Source organism: Amblyraja radiata, chromosome 23, assembly GCF_010909765.2.
Source record: "Amblyraja radiata isolate CabotCenter1 chromosome 23, sAmbRad1.1.pri, whole genome shotgun sequence".
Classification (NCBI taxonomy): domain Eukaryota; kingdom Metazoa; phylum Chordata; class Chondrichthyes; order Rajiformes; family Rajidae; genus Amblyraja; species Amblyraja radiata.
The window spans coordinates 8,525,182-8,550,407 of record NC_045978.1 but is presented as its reverse complement, the minus strand read 5'-3'; the positions used below and the strand labels follow the sequence as shown (position 1 = coordinate 8,550,407).

Genomic DNA, 25,226 nt, shown 5'->3' with positions numbered 1-25,226 from the left:
CATAGACATAGTGGCTGATTTCAACCTATTCCACACTATGTTGATTTCATAAGGTCAGGTCGGGGGGGAGTTCCCCCCCGCCACGGGTACCATGTAATCCCGTGCTACCTGCTCCATGGTCGGATAGTCGGCGACTAAACCGTCTCCCCCACCTGGTTTGCCAGGTGAGGAGGGGTCTGTGGACCCCCAGCAGGACCAAAAAACAAGACCTGTCAAAGGGCGGATGAGCTTCTACCGAGCCAACGGCCATCCACACTTCAGTAGAAGTTGCGATCACTGTCGTACATAGCATTGTAAGGAACGATGATAAAGCACACAGATGGCACAATGGGCTAAGTGTTCGGCTGGCGACCGGAAGGTAGCCGGTTCGAATCCCGCTTGGAGTGCATACTGTCGTTGTGTCCTTGGGCAAGACACTTCACCCACCTTTGCCTGTGTGTGAATGTGTGTGAGTGATTGGTGGTGGTCGGAGGGGCCGTAGGCGCAGAATGGCAGCCACGCTTCCGTCAGTCTGCCCCAGGGCAGCTGTGGCTACAGAAGTAGCTTACCACCACCGAGTGTGACTGAGGAGTGAATGAATAATGCGATGTAAAGCGCCTTGAGTATTAGAAAGGCGCTATATAAATCCCATCCATTATTATTATTACTTCCAGCGGCGGAAGTCGATAGGAACTGGAGGACAGAGATGTGTGGTGCGTCCATCACCGTTCCCGTTGAAAACCAGCGCCACTGCGTCGCTAATGTTTTCAACGATGATGTTGATGATCATCCCAGCGTGCAGTAAGGTGGTCTCACCACATGGCTGGGGTGGGAGATTGCAACCCTCACGTGGTCCACCCTGTTTCGACGAATGCAATCAGCCTGGCGAGCACAAACATAAGATCAAACAGAACAAGTTGTCTTACAACTTTAGGCTGTGCACGCCACACGCAAGAAGATGAAGACCACGTGGCTGGATTCGTTTTAGTTTTAGTTTTAGAGATAGAGCACGGAAACAGGCCATTCAGTCCCATGAACCCACTCCGACCAGCGATCCCCTGTACACGAGCAGTATCCTACACACACTGGGAACTATTATATTTGTATAAGATAATTACAATTAATAAGCTTCGGCTTCTTCCTGCTCCTTTTCGGACACATACGATTTCATTTATTTATAGATATTGTTTATGAGACTTTCTAAATATTTTTGTTTTGTTTTTTGTATGGTATCACTTGCTTTTTATTCTTTTGTTCTGGTCGAAATAAAGAATAAAATAAATAAATAGATGTTTTTTTTACCGAAGCCGATTAACATACAAAGCCTGTATGTCATTGGAATGTGGGAGGAAACCGGAGATCCTGGAAAAAAACCCCACACAGGTCACGGGGAGAACGCACAGACTCTGTGCAAGCAGCACCCGCTGTCAGGATCGAACGCGGGTCTCCGGCGCTGCAAGGCAGCAACTCTACCGCTGCGCCACCGTGCCGCCCCTTCACAAATCTGCTGCTTTTCAAGCCTGTGCCAGAAGAGATGAGCGGGGATCATCAGTTACACTTGCCACAGGCAGAGCTGGCAGGCAAATGCTGCAGAATCACAGCTCGTCACGTGGTGACTGGCCGCGTCCCACTGCTCACAGCAACACAGAGATCCTCACTGGCACCACTGGATCTGGTTCTTGTCTGGGGACGGGAAGAATTTATTGTGGGTCGTTGACTTCTCCTGTGGTGCATCACTGCTCCGTCCTGCGGTACACACCGCCATTAGGATTACACGCAAGGAAATCCTCACTGTGAAACACATTCCTCGCAGTCCAAGTCGCTCTGTGTAAGAGCAGAGACAAAATTTAAAAAAATCCCATTGGTATTAGAAGCCCTCAGGCAGTTAAAGGCAAGTCCAGCTCAATGCTGACAAAACGAAAGGGAAAAAAAAGCACTTCAAAAACTCCTCTGTCTCTCCAGCAATATCTCTTGCAAGCTTTCTCAAACTGAAGACATTCTGCTGGCAATGATTGCTGGTAGAAGCAGGTACGCCATTTGCATTGCGTTCTACATTAGTCTTGTTGTGATCATAAGGTCATAAGGTAATAAGGGATAGGTGTCGAATTAGTTCAAGAAGGAACTGCAGATGCTGGAAAATCGAAGGTAGACAAAATTGCTGGAGAAACTCAGCGGGTGCGGCAGCATCTATGGAGCGAAGGAAATAGGCAACGTTTCGGGCTGAAACTTCGGCCCGAAACGTTGCCTATTTCCTTCGCTCCGTAGATGCTGCCGCACCCGCTGAGTTTCTCCAGGTGTAGAATTAAGCCATTCGGACCATCAAGTCTGCCGTTCAATCATGGCTGATCTATCTCTCCCTCCTAACACTATTCTCCAGCCTTCTTCCCCTATCCCCTGACACCTGTACTAATCAAGAATCTATCTATTTCTGCCTTAAAAATATCCACTGGCGGCCTCCACAACCTTCTGTGGCAAGCAATTCCACAGATTCACCACCCTCTGACTAAATACATTTCACCTCGTCTCCTTCCCATGATGGGAGTGCAGGTCATGGTGTCTGGGGACTAAAGCATCATCCTTCATCATTATAGTTGGTGATAATAAGCTTGTGCAACACTGGCAAACACACAAGCAAAATGGTCACAAGCATAAGGGGTGGGCCATTTAGGACTGAATCCTTTTCACCCAGAGAGTGGAATTCTCTGCCACAGAAGGCAGTGGAGGCCAACTCACTGGATGTTTTCAAGAGAGGGTTAGATTTAGCTCTTGGGGCGAAAGGAATCAAGGGATATGGGGGAAAAGCAGGAACGGGGTACTGATTTTGGATGATCAGCCATGATCATATTGAATGGTGGTGCTGGCTCGAAGGGCCGAACGGCCTACTCCTGCACCTATTTCTATGTTTCTATGTCTTAGATCAATGCTACAATGGTTTACTTTATTGTCACATGTACAGTGAAATCCCTGTCTTCCCTACATGTCAGTAAACATGTTACTATACATAGGCACAAATATAAAGAATAGTTTACTTTAGTTTAGTTAGGGACACAGTGCAGAAACAGGCCCACTGGGTCAGGCAGTATCTGTGGAGAGAATGGACAAGCAATGTTTTGGATCAAGGTAGACACAAAATGCTGGCGTAACTCAGTGGGTCAGGCAGCATCTCTAGAGAGAAGGGATGGGTGACGTTTCGGGTCGAGACCCTTCTTCAGACCAACCTGAAACCTCACCCATTCTTTCTCTCCAGAGATGCTGCCTGACCCGCTGAGTTATTCCAACAATTTGTGTCTACCTTCGATTTAAACCAGCATCTGCAGTTCTTTCCTACACGTTTTGAAGCACCTGCAGTTCCTTGTGTCTTGCATGGGAATAACCTGTCTAAAGAGGGTAAACAGCAATTGCGATTAAATAAGTATGGGCACAAGGCATTAGAAGTCTGTCATCAATAGAAAGATGATTCTGGGCTTGATAGTTTTGTCATCAACAAAGTCAGGTGTAATAAATCAACCAGTATCATTGCTTGGCTGACTTTATTTTAGCTTGTTTGAACAGAGGTGGAAAAGCTGGAGGGAGAAGCACAGTGGCACAATGATTAGAGTTGCTGCCTTACAGCGCCAGAGACCCGGGTTCCATCCTGACTATGGGTGCTGTCTGTACGGAGCTTGTATGTTCTCCCCGTGACCTGCGTGCGCTCCGGTTTCCTCTCACACTCCAAAGACGTACAGGTTTGTAGGTTAATTGGCTTGGTAAAATGGTAAATTGTCCCCAGTGAGTTCCGGATAATGTCAGTGAGTGGGGGTCGCTGGTCGGCGAGGACTCGGTGGGCCGAGGGGCCTGTTTCCGTGCTGTATCTCTAAACTAAACTAAACTAAACGATGTTGTGGGAAGGAACTGCAGATGCTGGTGTAAACCGAAGATAGACACAATGTACTGGAGTAACTCAGCGGGACAGGCAGCATCTCTGGAGAAAAGAAATAGGTGACGTTTTGGGTTGAGACCCTTCTTCAAACTGAGTGTCAGGGGCGAGGGAAACTAGAGATATGAAGAGGTACAAAGATATGAAGAGGTACATGCCAGGCCAGGAAAAGTTCAGAAAAAGTGCCTTTCACTGAGATTTCACTCAGATTTTATTTTAAAAGCCCCTTCGGCCCATCAGGCCTGTACTAGCCCAGGAGTCCCTTCAGCCCATCCGCGAGTATTCCCCCTGCAAGTATTAAACCTCACCCCAGTATTTTTCTCCCTCCCTTCATTTATTCCCTGTGAGATCCAGGCCAGGATAGACTTTCCTCCTTCATTGCTGTGATCTGCAGAAAAAGATGAAAAATGTCTAAATTTGATTCTCCACCCTCGCCCCCTTCTCTCTCTCACAGAGTCTCTCACCTGTTTTGGGAAGAATTTCTGGCAGTTTCCGAGCTATCAGCCCATCAGGCCCTAGCGCTCCAGAAATCCCCCTCCCCCCACTGGTCAGCAATATTGGAATTGGTGGAGAGGTGGAATATTGCGTTGGGGGACCAGCCCTCCCGTGTGAACATGGGACCCAACAGGTCCCACTTAGTCTAGTATAATACTATTTTTTAGTTCGAGTTTCAAGGAAACAGCGCAGAAACAGGTCCTTCGACCCACCGCGTCTGTGCCGACCAGCGATCCACACACACTAACGCTATCCTACACACATTAGAGACAATTTACATTTATACCAAGCCAATTAACCTACAAACCTGTACGTCTTTGGAGTGTGGGAGGAAACCCACGCGGTTACGGGGAGCACAAATCAACTTCCTACCGACAGCACCCATAGTCAGGATCGAACGTGGGTCTCTGGTGCTTTAAGGCAGCAACTCTACGATTGCACCAATTCTACATAAGTTCAACTTTAATTGTGGAGTTGGGATGTTGTTTTTGTTTGGTCTGGAGGCCTGATGATCCATATTAGTTTTATTTCAAGTGATGTCGGACAGTATCGATCCAGTTGCACGGGTATAAATCCAGAGAACAAAAGTGACTGTAGTTTGCCAAAAATTTGACATGAAATTTTCAACCATTCACAGAGATGTTATGAAGATGGATTGCATGGAAGGCGAGAAAATTCATATTTGGTTCACAACGGCTATACTTTCAAGGGTGAGTAGTTAAGGTTGATTGTAGTTCGGGCAGAACAGCCAGAGACTTACCCTGCCTCTATTTCATGCCTTTGCTATGAAGAGTGATTGATGCTGTATTGTTCTCAATGCAGGCTTGAACTCCATCTTCGGACTACCTAGAGAATCCTAGCGTGCACAACTTATGAAATGAATAAGGATGTTTAGCACAATACTTTTTGTGAAATACTCATTGAGAAAAAGTTCCATATATTTCTTATCAGTGAAGATGTGGCTAACTTATAATATAAACTATTTATACTGATTCCATCAACTTATCTTACTGGTTTCCCACATTGGCCTATATCGGTCCCATGATTATACTTCACCCGCATATTTAAGATAGTAGATTACTTCATGAGATTTTTTTTAATTCCAAAGTGCTTAAGGTCTGACAATATTAGTTTAGTTTATCATAGTTGCATGTACCAAGGTACGGGTTTACATGCTGTTCAGTTAGAGAAAGGCCTATGTATGAACACAATCAAGCCATCTACAATGCAAAGATAAGGGATAAAGGGTTCAACATTCAGTGCAAGATGTAACAATGGAGTCCGATAAAGTCCGATTAAAGATGGATCAAAGATCTCCAATTCATTGGGAGTCAGGACCGCTCTCGAGCTGATGATACGACCATTCAGTTGCTTGCTTACAGCTGGGAAGAAACTGTCCCTGAATCTTTACGTGTGGGTTTTCAAACATTTGTACCTCATGCCACATGGGAGAGGGGAGAAGAGGGAGTGACCGGGGTGAGATTGTTCCTTGATTATGCTGGCAGCCTTGCCGAGGCAGCGTGAAGTGTAGATGGAGTCAATGGAAGGGAGGCTGGTTTGTGTGATGGTCTGGGCTACATCAACAACTATCTTCAATTTCTTGCGATCTTGGATGGAGCTGTTCCCAAACCAGGCTGTCATGCATCCCAATAAGATGTGTTCTAGGGCACATCAGTAGAAATTGGTGAGAGTTGTTAGGGACATGCCGAACTTCCTAAAGGGGCTGTCCCACTTGGGCGACCTAATTGGCGAGTTTAGAAGAGGTTAGGAGAGTTTGAAAAAATGACATGTTGAAGACCTCCTTCGACTATGTAGAAAACCTCCTTTGACCTCCTTCGACTATGTTGAAGACCAGTTTCGACTAGCTATGATTAACTTCTGGAAAATTGGATACCGAATAATGGAGAGTGAAGACGACATCCTTCCATCTCCTTCGACCTCCCTTTGACCTCCCTTCGACTACGATGAAGACTATCTACGACTTCCTTCGACTACCCTTGATTATCCACGCCTAACATGCCGACCTACTACGACCTACTACAAATAAACCTACGAATAAAAAAGTATTGATTTTTCCATGGCGATCTTTTTTTGCTCGCGGGCAATTTTTAACGTTGAAAAAAAACTCCACGATGTAACTGAGGCCTCGAGTACGCAGAGACCACTCTCGAGCATGAAGGAGAGTTACGCAGACCTCCTATGACCTCGTGTCGACCATGCTGCGAGTACGAGTCAAGAGCAAACGCGCCAGAACTCGCGGATATGGTCGCACAAGTGGGACAGGCCCTTTAGCCTTCTAAGAAAGTAGAGGCGTTGGCATGCGTTCTTGGCCATGGCTTCGATGTTGCTGGACCAGGACAAATTGGTGGTGATATTTATTCCTTTAAGCTTTCGATCATCTCTGCTTTATCACCATCAATATAGACTGGGGTTTATGTACTTCTTCACTTCTTGAAGTCAATCACAGTCTCCTTTGGCTTGCTGACATTGAGGGAGAGGTTGGTGGCTTGTGAGGGAGAGTTTGTTGTTAGGGAATCCATTGAATGAATTCCTCTGTATTGTTAATACATCATTGAAGAATCATGACCCCGTCCATTTAAGTGGCCTTAAATCATCATCATCATGTTTTGTACGACAGTGAAACTAAAACTAAAACTCATGTTTCTCTAAAACTAAAACTCGTGTTAAAAAAATGTTAGATGCGGAAAGTCTGTAGTCAGATTAGAAAAGGCTGGGATAATTAGCAAGTCGGGCAGCAGCTGTGGAGAGAGAAACAAAGCTGATGTTTCAGAGTGATGACCATTCATCAGAATGGGGACGATTTACAAATCGTATATGTTTAAAGCTGTAGAGAAAGGGGGCAGTGTGGAGAGAAAAAATAAGGGGGATGTTTATCATAGGGTGTAGACCAGGATGGAGTTTCCTTTGGCTAACTCCCAGCATTCAAATGTGTAGGAAGGAACTGCAGATGCTGGTTTAAACCAAAGACAAACACAAAATGCTGGAGTAACTCGGCGGGACAGGCAGCATCTCTGGAGAGAAGGAATGGGTGACGTTTCGGGTCGAGACCCTTTTTCAAATGTGCGCTGGTAGGTTAGTTGGCTCCTGTAAGTTTCCTCTCAGTATAGATAGACAAAAGAACCATTTAGTAAAAGAACATGGACAGATATATGGGTTTAGAGGGCAATGGGCAAAATGCAGGCAATATGCCAACTTGCTGGTCTATTATGCCAACTTGGTTAGTTAGCGTGGACAAGGTGGTTTAGATTGAGGTTATATTATTGTCACTTGTATTGAGGTGGAGTCCAGAGAGTCAAGAGTTTGTTATTGTCATATGTACCGAAAAAGAACAATACAATTCTTATTTGCAGCAGCACAACTGATATGTAACAGAGATGTGGTGCAGCGTTAGAGTTGCTGTCTTACAGCGAATGCAGCAGTGGAGACCCGGGTTCGATCCCGACTACGGGTGCTGTCTGTACGGAGTTTGTACGTTCTCCCCGTGACCGCGTGGGTCCTCTCCAAGGTCCTCGGTTTCCTCCCACACTCCAAAGACGTAAAGGTTTGTAGGTTAATTGGCTTGGAAAATGTAAAAAAATTGTCCCTAGTGTGTGTAGAATAGTGTTAATGTGCGGGGATCGCTGGTCGGCCCGGATCCGGTGGGCTGAAGGGCCTGTTTCCGCGCTGTATCTCTAAAATAAAAAAAAACATAACTCTACCAAAGCCATAATAAACAACAAAAAAGTTCAATATGTATAAGAAAGCAGACAAATAAATAGACAATAGTACTGCAAAGTCAAAAGTAATGTCTCTGAGTCTAGAGTTTGGAGGTTGTAGTGTTTAATAGATCAGGTAATATACTACACCTATAAATACCATTGTCAAACTCAAGTACAATATATAGAGCAAAGGGGAAGATACAAAGTGCAGAATATAGTTCTGGTGGGCCAAAGTGACTGCCGCCGTGATGTATAGATCTATATCAAAGTACATGTTGAGAGAAAGTAAATTGGAGGAGAATTGGGAAATAAGAGAAGCAATGAGATTAATGTATAGGAAGGAACTGCACATGTTGGTTTACACCAAAGATAGACACAAAATGTTGGAGTAACTCAGCCAGACAAGCAGCATCTCTGGAGAGAAGGAATGAGTGACGTTTCGGGTCGAGACCCATCTTCAGGTTAATGGGGTTGGTCTGCTGGGATTGGCTAAATGGGTTCCTTCTGTGTCTTGTTGTGGATCCTTATCTTCTGGTCAACTATCTTGTTAAACAAACCCAATCTGCTCAACCCCAATTGTACTTAATAACTCTTAATTACTACTTATCTCAAATACAAATTTAACAATTACATTCGGACCTTGATATGGTTAGTGTTGCTCTGAGGGTGAAGCTGGTCTTTGCTCAGCCCAGGGTTCTCATCTTTGCAGCAATTGATTGTGAGTTATTGCTGCTCATGGCTCTGATGTTCCTTTTTTTTTTTAATGTGTCTCTTCCTATCTTATAGAACAGTGGTTCTTAACCTGGGTGGACAAAAATGCTGGAGAAACTCAGTGGGTGAGGCAGCATCTATGGAGTGAAGGAATAGGTGATGTTTCGGGTCGAGACCCTTCTTCAAACTGATGTGGAGGTGGGGTGGGGGTCTTAACCTGGGGGTCGTTTGGGGCTTTAGCGGGGGAAATGAAGGGGTCATAAGTATCATATCCATTTGTTGAGCCCATTTTTAGGAACCTAACAAAGGTCCCACATACGGTGTTTTGTTTGAGTATGGGTGTATGTATGCCAAAAAGGCTAAGAACCACTGTGATGGAAACTTTGTTGGATGCTCCTTCTGGAGATAACGTGATTTTGAGATCATCCATTCACAGGTTGGCATAGTGGCACAGTGGTAAAGTTGTTCCCCTACAGCGCCAGAGACCCAGGTTCGATGCTGACTACGGCTGCTGTCTGTACGGAGTTTGTAAGTTCTCCCTGTGACTGCATGAGTTTTCTCTAGGGACCCTGGTTTCCTCCCACACTCCAAAATGTCCAGGTTTGTAGGTTAATTGGCTTTGATAAAGATTGTAAATTGTCCCTATTGTGTAGGATAGTGTTAGTGTGTACTGATCGATCGCTGGTTGGTGTGAGCGAAAGGGCCTGATTCCGTGCTGTATTACTAAGGGTTTGCTGGATGCTGCTTTGGCCCGTCAAGTCTACTCTGCAATTCAATCATGGCTGATCTATTTTTCCCTATTTTAACCTCATTCTCCTGCTTTCTCCCCATAACCCCTGACACCCGTAATGACTGCGTGATTCTGAGATCATCCATAAACAGGGCAGATCTGCTTCAATCTCCTCTTTCCAACTTCCCTAATCAGAAACCTTGCAACTGTAATGATTCAGGTGATCCTTTGGGGCAGCATGGTGGCGCAGCGGTAGAGTTGTTGCCTTGCAGTGTAAGAGACGCGGGTTCGAACCCGACTGCGGGTGCCGACTGTACGGAGTTTGTATATTCTCCCCATGACCTGCATGGGTTTTCTCCGAGATTTCGGGTTCCCTCCCACACTCCAAAGACGTGCAGGGTTGTAGATTAATTGTCTTTGATTTGTGTACGTGTAAATTGTCCCTAGTATGTTATTGGTGTTAATGTGCGGGGATCGCTGGTCGGCGCGGACTTGGTGGGCCAAAGGGCCTGTTTCCGTGCTGGATCTCAAACTGAAAAAGCTTTGCCTTCAACATTGTTTGAACCACACCACCCTGGCCACACTCCCATTTCACTCCAGCCATCGGGACGAGGATATAGGAAACTGAAAGCTGTAATGTTTAGGAACAGCTGCTTTCCAACACCCATCAGGCTATTCAACACGATGAACTCCAACTAAACTCTGTCTTAATTAAGACAAACTGTCTTAATTGCTCCAGGGATCTAGGGGGCATTGTTTTTGTCTTTACACTAGATTGTTTCTTGTTTTTTATATATTGAAAATATTTCTTCTTTATGATGGTGTCTGCTGAGCACTTTGTTCCACTGCGTTGCTGCAAGTAAGAATATCATTGTTCCATTACAGGACAATAAAACTCTCTTGAATGAGCAGTCTGGTTTTCCATTCTAACAAAATTGTGCTTTTGATAGACTGTTTTCCCCCATTATGCCACGTCGAGGTTTAGTTGTTGGCTGCATGGCTACAAAAATAATCACATTTAGATTAGAGCTACAGAATGGAAACAGGCCCTTTGGCCCACTAGGTTCACACTGACAATCGATCACTTGTTCTGTGTTAACCCACTTCTTCATCAACTCTCTCTCTACTTTAGATTTTTAATTTTTATTAAGGGGCCAATTAACCGACCACCCCACCCAACATTAGGATGTGGGAGGAAACCGGAGCACCCAGTCGAAACCCACACAGTTTCTGGGTGAACGTGGAAACTCTGCACAGACAGCAGCTGAGGTCAGGTTCAGTGGTACTTTGTTGGCACATGGACCTAGATACGGTGAAATTCCTTGTTTTGCACATAATTCAGTGATATTACACGAACCTACCCGAGTGCAAGACTGCAGTGTATCAATAATAGATTGTACTGGGACAATACACAGAGTTGCCACCCCCCGACTATCTGTGATTAGACTTTACTGGTCTGATCTCGCACAAAATATTATTCCCTTGTGTACCTGCACACTGTAAATGGCTCGATTGTAATCATGCATTGTCTTTCCACTGACTGGTTGACACACAGCAAAAGCTTCACTGTACCTCGTTACACGTGTCAATAAACGGAACTGTTTCTACTACCATTATGTAGCCTTCATGTCACAGTCGGACAGCAGCTCCACCAGCTGCGCCCCAATGCCACCCACATAAGTCTTTTTCCCATCCCTCTCTGCATAGACTTTACAGACACTTGGTAGAAACAGTCCCTTCGGCCCATCGAGTCTGTACTGATCACCCCAGCACTAGCACATCCTACACACTGGGGACAATTTACACTATGCAGGAGCCAATTAACCTGCAAACCTAGACGTCTTTGGAGTGTGGGAGGAAATCAGAGCACCAGGAGAAACCCCACACGGTCGCGGGGAGAACGTAAAACTCCGTACAGACAGCACCCCTGGTCGGGATCGAACCCGGGTCTCTGGCGCTGCAAGGCAGCAACTCTACCACTGCGCCACCTATGCAGATACTGCTCAACCTGCTGTGTATATCCAGTGCTTTCTATTTCTACCCTGGGGTTTGTGTGACGTTGACTTGCAGATCAATAACCTGGCATTTTTGTGTCTGGTCCTAATCCGGGGGGTGGTGTAAGCAAGATGGGATGGAGAGGGGAGAGCAGAGTGGTGGAGAGAGAGAGAGGTGGAAGGGGCAAGACCACCCCACTCCCAAAAATCGTTGGGAACAAGTATATTTTTCAATGAGGATACAAAATGCAATTGTTGAAAATGTACCAAAAAATGTGGTTACATTTAAATTGCTGCACTCGCCCTGATCCGGGCAGATGTAAATATATTTATAGTTGATATTTTATACATATAAATTTAAACGTGTAGAATCGTTATAACAGCATCTGCAGTTCCTTCCTGCACATTGTATTATGTATATATGTTTTAAGTCCCACATGCATGCTGCAGCAATGTACTGTGGTGGTGATTCTGTATTAAAGAGTGGTAGCGCTGGCGAAGAGGCTGCGTGTGTACAGATCGCTTCTTCTGTGCTAGCACTGGAGAGAATGCAGTGATTTTTTTTTTTTAAACAAAAACGACAGTATAGTGGGTGGCTGCGCTCTGCATTGTCATGTAAATCCTTCAGAGGGGAGGGGGGCATTTCTACTTCGTCTTGTCACCAACCCCTGCACTTGCATCCTCCCCTCTCTCTCTCTCTCTCACACACACACACTCCCTCTCTCCACCCCTCTCTCCTTTCCCTTTCCCATCGCTGGGCGGAGTTGCTGACGTGCTGGTGGCTCTGGAGAGGAGAGGGAGAGGGTGGTGGAGCGCCGCGCACCTGCAGCATAGAATTTGACAGAGAGAGAGAGAGAGAGACACACATACACACACACACACAAGCGTAGAGCCAGCCCAGTGCAGCGCTTGAAGGAGAGCAAGGACGAGCAGCGCAGACTTGGCTCCCAGTCTCTCTCTCTCTGCTTTATGAAGAGCAGAGACACCCACCACCAAAGAGGGCTTATATTTTAATTTAAACTTTGCCCGACTTTATTTTTCCGTCTGTGTGTGTGTGTGTAGTGTAGTGTTGTGTGTGTGCCCAGGGATAAATGCACTTGGCGAAATGCAAACCACCGCTGCAATCCTTCGGATCGCTCTGCTTATTTGCTTGGACGGGGTGAGAAAACGATTCTTGTTAATAGCTGGTGATAAATGTATTTGGTGGTGGTGGTGGTGCTTGGACGCCGCAGTTAGCGTTAAAAGCACGCCTTTTCCTCGCTGTCTTTTCTGTTTCTCCCCTGCTACAATTTGCACTGTAATCCCCCCCTAAATTTCCCCGCATCCTGTTTTATGGTCCCTCTTTTGGGGGGCATTTCTGGAGGGAGGGCAGGGGGTGAAAAATAAAACTGCCCCCCTGGGGTGAGAGCTGTTTTAACCAGCAATAAGTTTGAATGGACAATGTTTCTGCTTGATCGTCTTAGGCAACGGCGGCGGGTGTTGGAAGGGAAATAACCGCCTGCAAGACTGGATTTTCCGAAGATGTATATGCAGTGTTTATTTCCAGGACTGTAGCTGCGGGCCAGAGTTTTCTTCAAGGTAAGAGCAGCGAGATGTACAAACGCCGTGCATTTTCTCTCTGCCCCTCTCCCTCTCCCTCTCCCTCTCCATCTAGGCTAGCTGCGCCTAACACTGGGGGTGAAATCCTCCAGCCCGAAGATCTTAGAGCCAAGATCTTTGCTCCAGCCCTTCCTTACCTTGGAGGGTGTGATTCTTGTCACGGTGCAAGTGACAATATTAACTCTGATCAGTGTAGACGTGTGTACCAACCCCCACCTCCCCAGCGACTCATTAGCCTGAATAAAACTTTCATTGTCTGATCTTTGGAGCTGGTGCTGATGAAGGGTTGTGTTTTGCGAGGATGTGAATTGGAGGAGATGAGTTCCCTCTAGTCCAGTAATACTGGCTGTGGATCTGCAGAACCGGCTCCTCCTGCCTTCTGCAACTAACTGCCTTGTTATTTGTTCGTGCCGATGTGAGGATTGATCGCTCTGGTATATTTCGCCTCTCCCCTCCTGAATGGTGCTTGCAATTGAGTAATTAAAGCTGCCCAGTGCTTTGAGAATCAGTTCTTTTAAAGACATTTAATTTCGTCTTCCCCCCCCCCCCCCCCCCCGTTCCCAGCCGTGTGATCTCAGTTTGCACCCTTGAAACTTTGAAAGCTGTGCAGTGTTGTGTGTGTGTGTGTGTGTGTGTGTGAGAGAGAGAGAGATGCTGCTGTAAAAGGGATGTGAGCTGTTGTAGTCAGTACCGTTTCTAATTGCTGCATCTGGGTCCAGATTGCAGCGTTTCATTGCCCGCCCGCTGGCTTGATCGCTGTAAATTCTCCCTATATTTTATTTTAGTTGGGACTGCAGAGTTAAATGCAGTGGAGAAACCACTGTGGATTGAAACAGTGAACCAGCGGGGTGTTACATTGTATCTCTCTCTCTGTCTCTCTGTGTCTGGTCTTCTCTGGCTGACGCCCGGACGTGTTAATTAAATTTGGTGGACTTTTTTAAAAATGTTTTAACTTTGATCTTTTTAAGGCAAGAATTCTGGCTGTGTGTGTGTGTGTGTGTGTGGGGAATTATGAAAATCCGGTGATCATTTAGGAGATGGGACTGGGGAAAAGGATGGCTGGCTCTCGCCTGCCCCTGTTTCAGTGGGGAGAGAGTTGGTTCCAAGGGGGAAAAGATTATCGAAGCGGTGATTTTGTTAGGTTTTTAATCATGGCAGCGGTGTGAATGACTTAAACCGACAGTCTCGTTACGTAGAAGTCGATGGCACGGGTTCAGAAGAGGCGGACACTTGAAGGCATATTGTTTTGATGCGCTCGCCCCGGCAATACTGATTGTTTTGCAAGCCCACAAAAAAATCCTTCTTGGAATGTGGATTGTCACCTTGGAAGACATGAAAGAAGAATTGTCTTCTTTCTCGTTGTGGGTGGGGTGGTGGAGGAAGTGTGTGTGTGTGTGTGTAAATACTGTTTGAGCAGATAGAACAGCCGACCGAGTGGCCTTCTAATCAGCGCTGGGTGGGATATACCACACAGTGCAGGTCTGTTCAAAGTTCCACACCACATAGGTTGATGGTGTCCTTTGGCTCGAGGCCAAGGTGACTTCGTGGAAGGTGCAACGTTTGTGAGATACGGATTGCTGGTGGCTGGTGATATTTGTGCGGTGTGGGTCTATAAGATGCAATGTCATTACCGTGCTAAACTTAGCAATTAATTCTGAAACTGTTCGTTTCACTGCAGTAGTGGTCCCTCACGCCCTGTTTCCAAAAACAGAACCTGTGTATTTTTTACTGTCCAGAGTAGTTGACATGAAAACTGATGAAATTAATTGATCAAAAATTGATTATTGAAATTAATTGATCAAAACTTGATAGTTGCTGCAAATTAATGCAAACGGCATTAATACACCCGCTAAAACTTGCTTAATATGGGCGCCACATTGCTGTGTATTATGAATAATCATACAAGATATCTTGAATGCATAAGCAATATGAAAATGCCTTGTATTTTACCTGAATGAATAAAATAAACGGAGATCGATATTAAGGCTGTTGTGCATGATCTACAAAGACCACACATAGCTGGGTAGCAGTTGAACCTGCAACATGGTCATCTAGAATGCTGAATTGTATGTCGAGTTTGTACTACTGAGCTCGCCAATGTTTGGTGACCTGTGGTTGTTGGGACATGATCAAAGTGGGTAACTCGCCTGTTGGCTTCCAATACAATCTGACACAATAAACTGAAAACTGAGTTTGTTATTGTTTTTATTATCGTGGCTATTATTCTATTATTGTGTTTCAACATCCCTTGAATTAATGATGTTCCTAGCGAATGAACCAATCCTTATAAAAACATTTCAACCTGTCAAAGACAATGACTAGTGGTTTTAATGCAGTAAAACTCACTAATTGCAGACTTCTTATTACAAGGAGCAGCAATGCAATTCTCAGAACTGAAGTTCCTTTGATTATAATCCTTGCAATGAATTGAAACAAATGTTTGCCCTTTATTCTTCTCTTATCCAGCTTGTGCAGTTTGGAAATTTTAATTCTGTCTAACTTGGCCCAACCTTTCATTCCCCGACAAGCAGATGAGTTATTTTATTTTTCCTCTCGTCTCCAAAATGGATCATAAGGGTAGGGATGAACTGCAGATGCTGATTTAAACCGAAGTTAGACACAAAAAGCTGGAGTAACTCAGGAATGGGTGACTTTTCTGGTCTGACGAAGGGTCTCATCCTGAAACGTCACCCTTTCCTTCTCTCCAGAGATGCTGCCTGTCCTGTTGAGTTATAAGGTCATAAATGATGGGAGCAGAATTAGGCCATTTGGCCCGTCAAGTCTACTCTGCCATTCAATCATGGCTGATCTATCTCTCCCTCCTAACCCCATTCTCCTGCCTCCCCCCCCCCCCCATAACCCCTGACACCCATACTAATCAAGACTCTTGATTCGGATGGTGGCAGCGTTGTATTCAGGCTGCTATAATTTATTTTGATGATGAGGGAAGTTAAGGAAAAAACTATGTGAATGGAAACTGATTTGAATTGAGAACTTTAGCAGCTGATTCCATCGTGAATGCGATCAACTTATTTCCTGACCCGTTTTTTTAGCAATGCTTTATTGAGGTGTCCTTGGTTAGGAGTATGTGTTATTCCTGATTGCACACTGTGGCTGAAATCTATGGAAACCAAGCACTGCAGATGGATGCTGGTTGATGCACAAAAGGACACGATGTGCTGGAGTAACTCAGCAGGTCAGGGAGTTACAAGAAGGAACTTGACCTGAAATGTCACGCAGCTTATGTTCTCCAGAGGTGTTGCCTGACCTGCTGAGTTACTCCAGCACTTTGTGTTCTTTTCTCTTGCAGATATATTTGTCCTGGATTTTCTGGGGTGTTCTTTAAGGGTTTGAACTTTTAAGGAAAGCTGGAGGTTTGATCAGCCAATAGTGACCATAAGCAAGTATCCACAGGGTAAATCAGATTTGTGAAATTAAAAATCGAAAAACATTTGCTTGAATGGAAGTTATAATATTTTTTAAAAACTCATTGTAGATTCTGAAGCAGGTTGATGCCTAAATGTTAGAGATACAGCATGAAACAGGCCCTTCGGCCCACTGAGTCCTTGCTGACTATCAATTGTTTTTTCCTCATCTCAGTTCTAAATAACCTACCCCTTAATTCTTAAACCGTGGCCCCTGGTTCTGTTCTTCCCCCAACCTCGGTCATACAGCATGGAAAACCGGCCCCTCAGCCCAACTTGCCCACGCCAACCAACATGGCCCATATCCACTAGTCTCACTTGCCTCCATTTGGCTAGTATCCCTCTTATCCTCTCCATATGCCAATGGAGAGCAGGAATGGGTGATGTTTCGGGTCGAGACCCTTCTTCATTCTGAAGAAACGTCACCCATTCCTTCTCTCCAGCGATGCTGTCTGTCCCGCTAAGTTACTCCAGCATTTTGTGTCTGTCTTCAGTGTTAACCAGCATCTACAGTTCTTTTCTACACACTATCCATGTACCTGTCCAAATGATTCTTAAACATTGTGATAGCACCTGCAAAGGAATAAATCTGTCGGGCATATTTATTCAATTAATTTACTAACCGACCTGTCTTTGGGATGTGGGAGGAAACGGGCAGCCAGAGGAAACCTATATTGTTAGAAGGGGAACAAGCACATTTCACAAGGGCAGTAGCAGAGGTCAGGATCGCACCTGATTTGTATTATGTTTATATTCAGCTTTACCGCTCTGAACCCATGCTCGCCCATTTGTATTATATCTGATTGTCTCTCTAACATTGAAGACTACAGATATATTTTGCTTAATTGGGGAATTGTTAGATTATTACATTTAAAATTCAATGGTTCAGTTCAGTGAAACCTTATTAACACATGTAGCTAGGCACAGTGAAATGTTTGCATACAACCTGGTAAAATCATCTAGCAGACCTCATGTCATACAGTGTGGAAACAGGCCCTTCGGCCCAACTTGCCCCCATTGGCCAACATGTCCCAGCTACACTAGTCATAGAGTGATACAGTGTGGAAACAGGCCCTTCGGCCCAACTTGCCCATACTGGCCAACATGTCCCAGCTACACTAGTCATAGAGGGATACAGTGTGGAAACAGGCCCTTCGGCCCAACTTGCCCACATTGGCCAACATGTTCCAGCTACACTAGTCATTATGTGTTGTGATTACTGTGTTTGGTATAAACAAAGTTACAAGATGGGTTTTAACCCAAAACATATCCACCTTTTTTTCTGATTTCATTTATACTGGGGGAAAATTCTGTCTGTCAGCATCAAGGTTGTATCTTCAACTGGTCACAATGTTGTGTTGAATTGTGAGTGTCTGCCAATCTGTCACTGGTTTAGAAAGTTAAAAAAGCTAATTGTCTGAGATGTATTGGCACTAGGAAACACGCCTATCATTTTTAATATTTAATCTGCTGTGTAACTTGGTCAAAGAAAATAGTGTCTGTCTCAGCATTTTTCAAGTCTGTGGTATATCTGGTTCCTTGCAGTTGCAGAATGGCACATCCAAGTTGAAATTGTATTTCTGATAAAAACTGTTTTCAACTGTTACTAAATCTTTACCATGTTGCCATTCTTGAAAGCGTCAGAACAAATGATAGTTGTTGGTTCTAAAAAGGTACTGTCTGTTCCTTAGCAAGTTTTAGGCCTCCATGCAGGACTAGATTTACCGGCATCCTCGGTTCCGGAGGCTTTCTGGATGATTCCGTTTTGCCGGACCAACAGAGGTCACGGCCTCCGAGGGGAGTCCAACGGTACCGGAGCGGACCTCCTAGGCTGCCGGAGGGCCGAGATACTAGCCCGCAAAGTCGGCTACGGGAACAGATCTGCCGGCTCTGGCCGGGCTGGAGTTACGGAGACCTGGTTGCAGGGGGATAATTCGACCCGCCGATTGGCCGCGGAAGTCCCGATGAGGTCAAGATGCGCCGCCTCACCCGGCCTAGGCACCACATTTTCGAGGGAGGGGGGGGGGAGGGGGGAGATTTCAAGTCTGCTCTTGTAATTTTGTCCAGGGTAAAAGGTGGTGCCAGACCACCAGTTGCTGGACAATCGGTGGTGGACCTGTACTGAGACTTGCTGAAGATGAAATATGGGCACCTCTGACTGCTTGTACGGCCAATGGACTTATCATTCAGCAGAGTTATGCCTCTGTCCCACTTGGGAAACCTGAACGGAAACCTCTGGAGACTTTGCGCCCCACCCAAGGTTTCCGTGCGGTTCCCGGAGGTTGCAGGTGGTTGCCGGAGGTTGCAGGTAGTGGAAGCAGGTAGGGAGACTGACAAAAACCTCTGGGAACCGCACGGAAACCTTGGGTGGGGCGCAAAGTCTCCAGAGGTTTCCGTTCAGGTTTCCTAAGTGGGACAGGGGCATTACTGCGCAATGACCTGCTAAGCAAAGATCTTGCGTCCACTCCAATTTACCTCTTGGGAAACCACTGTAATAACAATTGTCATATTCATTTGTATGGGGTCATCAACTCTGTGGAAATATCTAAATGCTTTCTTCATTTAATTTTACTAAGTGCTTTCATTAATATTTTCATGTGATGATTTTTGGATTATTTGCATTTTCAAATAGTACTGACGAGCCGATGCTGGCCATCAAAGTGTTTTTAAATCTTGCGCTTACGAGGATGTTGCCAAGACTCGAGGGCCTGAACTATCGGGAAACATTTGATGGGCAAGGACTTTATTTGTCAGGGCACAGGAGGCCGAGGAGTGATCTCATTGAGGTGCATATAATCTTCAGCAGATGGATAGTGTTTAAGAAAGAACTGCAGATGCTGGAAAAATCGAAGGTAGACAAAAATGCTGGAGAAACTCAGCGGGCGAGGCCGCATCTATGAGTCTGAAGAAGGGTCTCAACCCAAAACGTCACCTATTCCTTCGCTCCATGGATGCTGCCTCACCCGCTGAGTTTCTCCAGCAGTTTGTCTACTGCAGATAGATAGGGCGAATGCACAGTCTTTTACCCAGGATGGGGGAATCAAGAACCAGCGGACATGGGTTTGAGATGAGGGGGGGGGGGGGCATGATATACAGTTATAGGAACCTGAGAGGCAACTTGTTCTCAGTGTCGTGGGTGTATGGAGCGAGCTGCCAGAGGAGGTAGTTGAGGAAGGTACAACAATAGCATTTAAAAGACACTTGGACAGGTACGTGGATTGGAAAGGATTAGAGGGACATGGGACGCACACAGGCAAATGGGACGAGTTTAGATGGTGCCTCGTGGTCGGCATGGGCAGGTTGGGCCGAAGGGCCTGTTCTGTGTGACTGACTCTGTCTCTGTCCCTGGGAAGGGGTCACGGAATATACTACTTGAGACCAGTTTGCTGCTCGAGTCCAATGTTCTTGAAGTTACAGGAACAGAATTGGGCCATTCAGCCCATCGGGTCTACTCTCTCCATCTCTGTAATCATGGCTGATCTATCCTCCCCCTCCACCCCTTTCTCCTGCCTTCTCCCCATAACCTCAGTGCTTCTGAATTAAAGCAAGGTGTAACTGTGGTTATTAGGTGTTGAGTCTGGACAGTGCACATGATCCAGCTCGGTATTTTCTAAAGCAAACAAAATAATCACATGTAATTATTCCTATTGTGCTGGCAAATGCAAGAGTTTTTAATTATGCAAATTAATTTTAGTAGAAGCTTGACCCTTAACCTCGTCAGCACAATTTTCTGATTGCACTCTGCTGTGCAGGAATAAAGGCGAGAGACTGAGATAAAATGTTGGCCGCTAGTTTTCACTTTGCTTTTGAAAATTTTTGTTCTTTTTCTTAATCCTTTGTATCAGCCGTAATAATTCGGTAACATTTTTCATCATTTTATTGAGCAGTGCGGTTCATATGATTACAGCCACTTTACAGGAAATTATTTCATTTCTAAGCCTAGTGAAGTAATTGATGCTGTAGGATCTTGCCAATTCAAATTTATCACAGAATAATGTCTTCCGTTTAAGCATGCCAAAGGTACAGCAGCGGTGAGTTTAACAGATTCACTGGAGTTCAGGTTTGAGATAAATCCACTGGTTTTCCTTTGTTTAAGCCTGCGTTCGAATGTTGGACCGTGCATTCATTATCTTGAATGGGAATAATACCTTCAATGGAAGACAATTTGTAATTCTTGCTGGTTGCAGAAATATCATCATCAGTGGTAGGATCTCTTGAGTGGCGTTCAGCAGTGTGTGTGTCGGCCCAAGCTTTGCATTTAATGAAGAAGTAAGTCTCTACAAAGTTGGGGTTTAAATCTGCATCTCCCAGCTTTCAGAAAATTCCCAGTTCAGTCCCGAACAATCTATAATAATAATAATAATAATGGATGGGATTTATATAGCGCCTTTCTAATACTCAAGGCGCTTTACATCGCATTATTCATTCACTCCTCAGTCACACTCGGTGGTGGTAAGCTACTTCTGTAGCCACAGCTGCCCTGGGGCAGACTGACGGAAGCATGGCTGCCATTCTGCGCCTACAGCCCCTCCGACCACCACCAATCACTCACACTCATTCACACACAGGCAAAGGTGGGTGAAGTGTCTTGCCCAAGGACACAATGACAGTATGCACTCCAAGCGGGATTCGAACCGGCTACCTTCCGGTCGCCAGCCGAACACTTAGCCCATATATGAAAGGATTATAAACCTTCTGCGTTCAGTGATTATACATGGCATCACCAGCCCGATGTTAATTGTCACGTTGTCGAGATCCCCAACCTTTCTCTCAATGTGGTCAAGACAAAGGAGATAATGGTCGACTTAAGGAAGCGTACGCCAGTTTGCATTGACGGTGCCGAAGGGGAGACGGTTGAAAACTTCATATTCCTAGGAGTCAATATCACCAACAATTTGTCCTGGACCACCCATATTGAAGCAACGACCAAGAAAGCGCACCAACGCTGCTCCCTCCTTGAAGGCTTCGGATAGCCGACCAGCGATCCCCGCACATTAACACCACACCCACGAGGGACAATTTTTACATTTACCAAGCCAATTGACCTACAAACCTGCACGTCTTTCGAGTGTGGGAGGAAACCGAAGATCTCCGAGAAAACCCATGCAGGCCACGGGGAGAACGTACAAACTCCACACAGACGGCACCCGTTGTCGGGATCGAACCTGGGTCTCCGGTGCTGCAAGGGCTGTAAGGCAGCAACTCTGTCGCTTCGCCACCGTGCCCGCCTTATTAACCCTTCTATTGATTCAATTTGTGCCTCAGCAAGGCCAGCAGCATAATCAAGGACAAGTCGCACCCTGGACACTTCCTCTTCCCCCCCCCCCCCCCCCCCCCCTCTTCGCACACCTCCAAATTCAGGGACAGTTTCTTCCCAGCTGTTATCAGGCAACAGAATCATCCTACCACAACCAGAGAGCAGTGCTGAACTACTGTCTCTCTCATTGGTGACCCTCGGATTTTCCTTGATCAGACCTTGCTGGCATAACCTTGCATTAAACATTTCCTTTTGTATCTATACACTGTAATTCCTCGTATGTTGCAAAACATACTTGGCTAATGAGGTATGATTAATGGCTCGATTGTAATCATGTATTGTCTTTCTGCTGACTGGATAGCACGCAACAACACCTATTCATTGTACCTCGGTACACATGGCAATAAATTAAACCAAACTTATCACTGTTGCCCCAAGACATTATCACCTTCTCCACAGCCAACAATGGACCATTGTGGGCTCGACCTCTCCTTGATCATCATTGCTGGCTTTGATTTTTTCTCTGAACTTCATATCTCTGCTTTCCCTCTCCCCTGACTCTCGGTCTGAAGAAGGGTCTCGACACGAAAGGTCACCTATACCTTTTTGCCAGAGATGCTGCCTGACCCGCTGAGTTAGTCCGGCATTTCACGTCTATCCTCGGTGTAATCCAGCATCCAGCAGTTCCTTCCTACGCACTTGGGATGTGTTTTTCATAATGTATCCTGATGCCTGTTTTCACCTTGGCACCATTGTTCATGGCGAAGCACCTGTTTAATGCTGTTCTTGTTATGTTCAAAGTAACAAGATGCTTAAAGTATATAAATCCTGGAAACTGTGGAATATAAACTCTAACCCCATTCCATTCGAAGATTAACATTGTTTGTGACACAACCTTCTGCGGCACCTGCACTTTTTATTGAAACTTGCCCATCTCCTCAATTGTCTTGTCTCTCGCCCTGAACTTTCCCAATCATTCTAGCCCCCACGATGGAATTATCTCTGGAAAATATCTTCAAATAGACACATGGATATGGATGGATATGGATGACCAGCTTCCCAGCTGTTATCAGGCATCTGAACCATCATGTCAACAAATAGAGAGCAATCCTGAGCCACTATCTGAAGGAGGGTCTCGACCCGAGATGTCACCATACCCTCTCTCCAGAGATGCTGCCTGTCTCGCTGAGGTACTCCAGCTGTTTGTGTCTATCTTCGGTTTAAACCAACATCTGCAGTTCCTTCCTACACTATCTACCTAATTGGAGATTCTTAGACTTTACTGGACTTTATCTTGCACTAAACATTATTCCCTTTACTGTGTATCTGTAAACTGTGGATGGCTCGATTGTAATTGTGTGTTGTCTTTCTGCTGACTGGTTAGTACGCAACAAAAGCTTTTCACTGTACCTCTGTACAGGTGACAAACTCAAATGTGAGGCAGAGGAGATTAAACTTTCGACTTTAGAGAAACGGCAAGGAAACGGGTCCTTCAGCACACCGTGTCCACGCTTACACTGACACGATCTTTCCTATACGCTAGGGACAATTTAGAATTCTACCAATGCCAATTAATGTAAAAAGCTGTATGTCTTTGGAGTGTTGGAGGAAAACAGCATTTGGAGAAAACCCAATGTGGTTACAGGGAGAACGTGCAAACTCCGTACAACTCTACTGCTGCGCCACTGTGCTGCCCTTGTTTAACCTGGCACTATTTTTGGCATGGACATTGAGCTGAACGGCCTGTTCCTGTCATGTTCCAGTGTTCTATTGTTGCATCAAACAGCTGCAATGGTGAATCTCTCCACTTTCAAAAATGCCTTCAAACAATATTTTTCAACATCTCTTGTGATCTACATCATGTAAGATCTCTTCAGGACTAGGGCCTGTAAGACGAGAATAAGGACTGGGCCCTGAGGGATAGAGATGAGGAAATAGTTCACACAGAGAGTGGTGAACATTTGATTTTTTATTTTTTTTTCCCTTTCTCTTTTCAAAGCTATATTTTTGAGCTACAGCCTGGAAACGCCCTTTGGCCCACTGAGTCCAAGCTGAACATTGATCAGCCGTTCACCCCAGTTCTATGCTATCCCACTTTTTCGTCCATTCCTCACACACCAAGAGTAATTTTACACCGGTCAATTGTGCTATGAGCCCGCACATCTTTGGGACACGGGAAGAGAGTGGGGCACTTGGAGGAAGACCATGCGGCTGGCTGCAGGGAGAACTTGAAAATGTGACCGAGGTCAGGATCAAGCTCTGGTCCCCCCCCCCTCCCCCAACTATATTGGTGATACCAGGAACTGCTGATGCTGGAATGTTGAGTGAAACGCAGTGCGCTGGAATAAACTCCGCAGGCCAGGCAGCGTCTATGGAGGGAATTGGGAAGGCAACGTTTCGGGTTGCAACCTTTCTTCAGACTGATTGTTGGGAGAGGAGAAAGCTGCAAAAGCAAGGGATAAAGCATGGATACAGGCGAGGGCGGTGAAGGGAAATGTGGAACTCTGGCACAGCAGTAGAGATGCTGCCTTAAGGGCCTGTCCCACGAGCATGCGACTGCATACGGCAAGTGTGACCAAACTGGAAGCGGGGGCCGCGTGGAGGCCGAGTGATTGACGTGAAGTTTGAGCGAAGTCCGCGCTCAAGAGAAGGTACGCCGTCAAGATGCTGCGTATGCCCGTCAAGGCGGTGCGTACAGCGTCGAGGCGACTGCGGGCCGGCAGGCCATTGCCGCGTGGAATTTTTGAACACTCAGTTTTTCGGAGCCCCCGCGCGATGTCGGGACCAGCTCTGCACAACTCCATAGGACTCTGGCGATCGAAGTGGGACCGGCCCCGCGAGGCCGTACAGCTCAAGCGACCACGTTAGGTCGCGCTTGCTGCATGCAGTCGCATGCTCGTGGGAGAGGCCCATTACAGTGCCAGAGACCCGCGTCCTCAGGTGCTTTCTGTACAGAGTATGTACGTTCCCTGTGACTGTGTGGGTTTTCTCCGGGTGCTCCGGTTTCCTCCCACATTCCAAAGACAAGGAGGTTTGCAAGCTTCTGCAAATTGTCCCTAGTGTGTGGGTTGGACTAGTGTACAGATGATCGCTGGTTAGAGCTGACTCGGTGGGCCGAAGTGCCTGTTTCCACGCTGTATCTCGAAACTGAACTAGACTATAGAGGAATACGAGGTGGTGGAAGAAATAGCTGCAGGTGAGGTATGGGAGGAGGGAAGCAGTAAAGAGAGAGGATGTGGAGGGTTATTGCTTGACATTGGAGACTTCAATGCTGATACTGATGGATGGAAGTGTATGAATTATAACTGTCATCTATCTTGGTGTTGGTTTAGTCTTGTCCTGTGTATAGAGATACAGTGGGGAAAAACTAATGTGTGTGCTATTCAGACATACCATACCAG

General features: G+C 45.8%; 1 protein-coding gene across 1 annotated transcript in view; it reads left to right on the top strand.

Annotated features, from left to right (window-relative positions):
- Positions 1-12,295: 12,295 nt before the first annotated feature.
- Positions 12,296-25,226, top strand: part of LOC116986209 (cadherin-4-like) — a 481,573-nt gene continuing 468,642 nt past the window's right edge. Inside the window, exons 1-2 of the mRNA XM_033041511.1 lie at positions 12,296-12,703; positions 13,008-13,122. Of these exons, the coding sequence (XP_032897402.1) occupies positions 12,650-12,703; positions 13,008-13,122 (169 nt within the window). The 5' untranslated portion in view covers positions 12,296-12,649. The remainder of the gene's footprint in view (positions 12,704-13,007; positions 13,123-25,226) is intronic.